The sequence below is a fragment of the Vulpes vulpes genome, chromosome 2, assembly GCF_048418805.1.
Source record: "Vulpes vulpes isolate BD-2025 chromosome 2, VulVul3, whole genome shotgun sequence".
Lineage (NCBI taxonomy): Eukaryota > Metazoa > Chordata > Mammalia > Carnivora > Canidae > Vulpes > Vulpes vulpes.
This window is the reverse complement of record NC_132781.1, coordinates 39,912,773-39,918,174: the sequence shown is the minus strand read 5'-3', so window position 1 is coordinate 39,918,174 and position 5,402 is coordinate 39,912,773. Positions and strand designations below refer to the sequence as shown.

The 5,402-nt window shown below is 53.5% G+C and overlaps 1 protein-coding gene across 1 annotated transcript; it reads left to right on the top strand.

Annotated features, from left to right (window-relative positions):
- Positions 1–854: 854 nt before the first annotated feature.
- Positions 855–5,038, top strand: SPACA3 (sperm acrosome associated 3). Its single transcript, XM_025996267.2, has 4 exons — positions 855–1,131; positions 2,009–2,167; positions 2,602–2,680; positions 4,972–5,038. The coding sequence occupies exons 1-4, from the start codon at positions 945–947 to the stop codon at positions 5,036–5,038; spliced, it is 492 nt and encodes a 163-aa protein (XP_025852052.1). The 5' UTR covers positions 855–944.
- The last annotated feature ends 364 nt before the right edge of the window (positions 5,039–5,402 follow it).

The following is a 5,402-nucleotide window of genomic DNA, read 5'->3' as shown; positions in this document are numbered from 1 at the left end:
AAGGGGGACAGTGAGTGTGGCGGAGTAGGCCCATGGGACACATTGGGAAGATGTGTCAGAGGTGATGGTCAAGGAAAGATGGGAATGGAAGGTGATGGGGGAGGTGGTGGTGAGATGCATGGATGGCAAGGCCATGGGAGTGGGTGGCTGAGGCAGAGTGGAGGTGAAGGTCATAACCAGGTGCAAATGCCTTCATGATCCCGAGGGCTAGCCTACGGAGCCAGTGCCGAGACGCGAACCAAAGGAGCAGACGTGAGCTTCAAGGGAGAGGGGCCTTTGCCAGGTGATGTCTTAGAAGGGGTGGTGGGCAGTACCACCCTGGGGCCGTGTGCACACTCCAGAGGGCTGCGGGGTGGCAGTGTTGTAGTGGGAGACTTTGTTTCAGCTCAGGCTGGGAGCAGGAGTCTCTGCGCTAGGAGAGCACCCCCTCGACAACCAGGGTAGGGACTGTATTACACTCTGATGACACCACGGGGCCCTTGCCCTCCGGGAACATCTGCTCATGGTCATCTATCTCGTGGGGCTTTGGAGTCACGTAAACTTTGGTCTTATTCCAAACTTTGTTCCTTCCTAGTTGTGAAACATAGGGCCTCAGGATTCGATAGGGCCTGGCATGTAGTATGGAGCTCCAAGTCTGTTTGTTTTCTTCCCCATTTCTCTTCCTCCTCCTCTCAGCTGCAGGGGCAGGTGTAAAGCATGATTTAGGGGAGTCGGCCTCAGGGAACCCTCTCCTGGCTGATGCTTCATCAGGGCTGTGAGGGGGAGGGGGCTGGTTTCCCGTGTTGGAGCCTTCTTGCCTTTCCCCGGGGTACACTCAGGCCCTGCTTTTCTCTTTCTCCCAAGGGTAACCTTCTGTGAGTGGTGGACCAGGGCTGTTGAGCTGCCTGCCATCTCAAAACCCAGCTGTGAGCCAGTGTGGCGGGGGCTGTGCCTCCGACGCCTGCATGGAAGCCAGGAGCTGGGCTCCCAGAGGGCATCTGTGCCCACCAGGCAGCATGTTGCTGGCCTTTGCCTCTCTGCTCGGCTGCCTGCTCACCTCCAGCCAAGCCAGGGTCTACAGTCGCTGCGAGCTGGCCAAAGTGCTCCAAGATTTCGGCATGGAGGGATACCGGGGATACACCCTGGCTGACTGTGAGAACTTCCCCCCCCCCCCCCCCCCCCCCCCCCCCCGTCACTGCCGCCCCTCCCCACACTCCCCCCCCCCCCCAGCTCTCACTCAGAGGGTGTGGTCTTGGAAGTTTTCTGAGCCTCAGCCCTCCTTTGGACATCAGGGGTGTGGATCCTGTGGGTAGACGATGTTCAGGGCAAGTTAAATACCTAAGAGGCAGGTCCTAGGCAGACCAATCAGCATGTCCCTCCCCTGCCCCTGCTGCTAAAGTCAACAGTGAGATAGGGAAGGGTGAGATACTCTGGTGGCCAAAGAGACAGAATCACTTAGTTCTCTAATCATATGGCAGCCAAGAGGTAAGGCATTCCCATTGAGGTTTCGGGTAAACTGAATCAACCAGTAATAGACCAATAATAGACTGTATTCTATTCTAATCAACCAATAATAGACTGTAGTCTATAGTAATAGTTGCTGGTAGTTTCGGGAAGCTGTGAGGTCCAGCCACATCTAGACTCATTTTTGGCTAATTGTAGCCCCCTTGCCAGCTCTCACCTGTGTGTCTCTCATTTTGCCTCTAAAGATCTAGCTCTTGTTCATTTGTCCCACAAAGATTTCCTGGGCCTCACTGCGCGCTGAGCTGTGAGACAGTGGGAAGGCTGGTCTAGGAGTTAGGAAGCCCAAGGGACAAGCTTGACTCTTGCTGCTTGGTAGCTGTGGTGATCCCGAGTGAGTCCCTTGCACCTCTAAGCCATGCTGGAGTCACTTGGGGAGCAGGCAGGAGGATGGCTGCCCTGACCACCTTGAAGCAGGAGTGACACTCTGAGGAGCTCGTGTGGGGCCCCCTCGTCTGCGCCACCCTTGGTCACCTGACCCTCAGGCCTGCGTCTCCACCCTACGCAGGGGTCTGTCTTGCATACTTCACAAGTGGCTTCAACACAGCTGCCGTGGACCACGAGGCTGATGGGAGTACTAACAACGGCATTTTCCAGATCAACAGCCGGAAGTGGTGCAAAAATCTCAACACAGATGTCCCCAATGTGTGCCAGGTGTACTGCTCTGGTAGGCTGGGCCTGAGCCCCAGGCAGCCCCCCTGGACCAGTCTTTGCTTCTACCCTTGCTATTATCTCTGGGTGGGGATCCCCCACCACCTTCTGGGCCTACCAAGGAGAGTGGGATGGGACAAATGGTGAGTGTGGGTCCTCCATCTGTCTGACTTGGGGTCTTGGACGGAAGACTGTTCTGAGAGCTTTAGGAGTGTGGGGAGAGGGTGATGGACTGATGATATCTGTGTTTCCAGAGGGATTGAGAGACCGGGTTGAGTTTAGGATGGAGCAGGGTGTATGTGCACGTGTGTGTGTGTGTGTGTGTGTGTGTGTGAGAGAGAGAGAGAGAGAGAGAGAGAGAGAGAGAGAGAGGCAGGGAGAAATAGATAGACTCTGGATGTCCAGCTCTGTCCCCTGTTCTTTCATCATGTTTCTCTCCTCCCACCCCAGACTTGTTGAATCCTAACCTTAAGGATACTGTTATCTGTGCCATGAAGATCACTCAACAGCCCCAAGGTCTGGCCAGCTGGTAAGTGACCTGGGCTAGAGCCCCACCGCGCACCCCCCACCCCCCACCCGACCCCAGGCGATGTGGCCAGGACTGGTGGAAAACAGCAGGGAACTAATCTTTCCTGAGTTCTCATTTTGTCCTAGCCACCATTCCATTGCTTCCCATTCTGACCTTCCCACAACTTTTGGCCATAGGGGTTACCGTCACTGAAGTATTTATAGACAACACACCAAGTGTCAGGGAGGGTAAGCAATTGACAGGAGCTCATGATGCTGCACCTGGCTTTTCTGCGATAGGCCTGTGTTAGGATGCCCACTTACAGGTCTGCTAGACCTGGGTCTAGTCAACCTTGTTTGCCTGCTTGTTTAACTGTGGCATCTTCCTCTAAACTAACTTTTGTAGAAAAGCCCAAGATGTACAACAGAAGCGATTCCCGGCTTGAAGCATGGGGAGAGGTGTTCTAGAGCCTCACCCTGTCAGCCTTCTCTTTTCCTGCCTCTTTCCCACAAGATGGCCTTTGGAGCAGCCATGCTCACAGGCATGGGAGTTGGATGAGCATCCCATGGGCCACTGGACTAGATCTTTGGTTCCCAGAGGGGTGTCCGAGCCAGTGGCCCTATAGCGTCCCCTGAGGGGCGTCTCACTGCTTAGTCTCCAACCTCCCTTTCCTCATATTTCTGGATGGGAGACCAGCAGGGCCAGGATGTGGGAAGGGTGAGATACTCCGGTGGCTCCTGGAACCACAGACAGATGTGATCATCACAAGGCAGGTAAAGGAGTTTGAGAGGCAGTGAATATCAGCCCAGGAGCAGAGGGAAAAACAGGAGACGAGAGTCAGGTTCATGATAAGGAAGCCTTTGCAGGAGTCTGGGTGAGAGACCCAGGGTCTGCACTAGGACAATTGCATGGCTGATGGATAGGAGAGGGGTTGGCTAGGAGGGACTGTGCAGGAGGCCTGGGGATAGGTGCTATGTGGCAGTGAGGGAGAGGAGGAGGCAGAAATGACTGTCAATCTAGAGAAGGTCTGAGATGTGCTTTGAGCATGGCCACAGCTTTGGAGGTGTGTTGGTTTGAGAACAGTTGATGCCCTAGGAACTGAATCTGGAGTGAGGCAGGCTCAGCAGGATGTAATGCATAGCTATAAGATCAGGATGAGTGAGTGCAGGCTTGGCAGGAGTCTAAGGGCTTGAGGCCTTGAGGGTGCCACCCCGGGCTGGAGGAAACAGGTCCTGTTGGGTTGCATCAAAGAACAGCTCTCTTTTGTACACTGGGTATAAATTTGTGGCAGGTGTAACTCCTGAGAAGTGGTTGAGGCTAATAACAGGCAGTGGTCCCAGAAAAGAGAAAGGGTACTCTTTATTCCCCCCACCTGCACACACTGGGAACTGGTCTGTGCCAGGCTCTGTGCTGCGTGGCCTTCAGAGAGGCTGAGGTCCGATTCCTTGCCCTCAAGGGTCTCACAGTCTAATGGGAGAGGCAAACAAGCCAGCTGACCACACCTCATTGATGGATCTGTGGAGGTCCTCTAGGGGCACTCTTGGTCATTGGTCCCTTTGACATTGACATCGTGGAATTACCAAAGTTTGGAACCCCTGAGAACTTGGACCCCAGGACCCCAGGATCTTGCTTATCTTCCTCATGATGCTAGTGTGTTGATGGAGCAAGGTAATGGTCCTGAAAGAGCCTATAAGCTATAGTTACCAACAATTGAAAGACCTGGATTGGTAGCCAAGGAGAAGTGGGTGTGACTGCAGTTCTGTCATTTATTAGCTGTGGATCTTGGGCAAGTAATTTTGCATCTGAGTCTCAGCGATTCATTGGGAATACAGGGAACTCAGTATCTTCCTAATCTAGTTATAGGGCTTCCGGGGGTGGGGTGGAGTGCAGATGAACGAGGGATGGATGTGACAGTGCTATGCAGACTGTAAAGGGCTGTACACTGGTAAGGTGGCATGACTGTCAGCAGAAGAAGCACGGTGTAGGAAAAGAGCATGGTCAGGGGCTCTGGACCCCAGGAGTCCAGGTCTTTGCTACTGACTTCTGGGTAAACTGCAACAAATTACCCTGTATCTCCATTGGTAAAATGAGTCTAGACAATGACATTTGAAGGGCCATTGTCTTCCTTTTTTACTTCGTGTAGGGGGTTCTTTGCTAGTTAATGGAGTTTACTAGTCCCTCTTTCCCTTACTAGCTGCTTTCCTCACCTCACTTCTGGTTTAGAGCCCATGCCTCCTTCCTGTTCTTCTCTGAGCAGGAACTGAAGGCTGCAGCTGATTTGGTTTCTCCTCTTCCCCATCCTCCATCCTCAGGGAGGCCTGGAGGCGTCACTGCCAGGGCAAGGACCTCACCGACTGGGTGGATGGCTGTGACTTGTAGGATCCTCTGTGGATGGACCAGGCCACGCACAGCAGGCTGGGAGATGTGGTTTGGTTTCTGATCCAGGCTTGGGAAGACAAGCCGACCAATAAAGTATAGTCTAACATAAGTGTGATTCTCACCTATCCCTGTGTTTCCAGGTGGTGTGTCAAAGTTTCTTCGCCTGTCCACCTGGGCTGGGCTCCAGATGGGCTCCAAAAACCCTACCATGGAAGCCCTACCTCCATTCCTGGAGACCTGGGTGGGGCGGGAGTGGGGAGGGTCAGTACCTCCCTTATCCACACTTGGTAGAGTTTCTTAGACTTTTACCTGGTAAAAGGTAGGTTTGCTGGATTTGGCCAAACAAACAAACAACAAACAATGA

Excerpts from the sequence above, each read along its gene's own strand:
- SPACA3 (XM_025996267.2), top strand. The coding sequence starts at position 945 with ATGGAAGCCAGGAGCTGGGCTCCCAGAGGGCATCTGTGCCCACCAGGC. Across the intron at positions 2,168-2,601 it reads GTGCCAGGTGTACTGCTCTG|ACTTGTTGAATCCTAACCTT; the intron begins GTAGGCTGGGCC and ends CTCCCACCCCAG. Across the intron at positions 2,681-4,971 it reads CCCCAAGGTCTGGCCAGCTG|GGAGGCCTGGAGGCGTCACT; the intron begins GTAAGTGACCTG and ends CTCCATCCTCAG.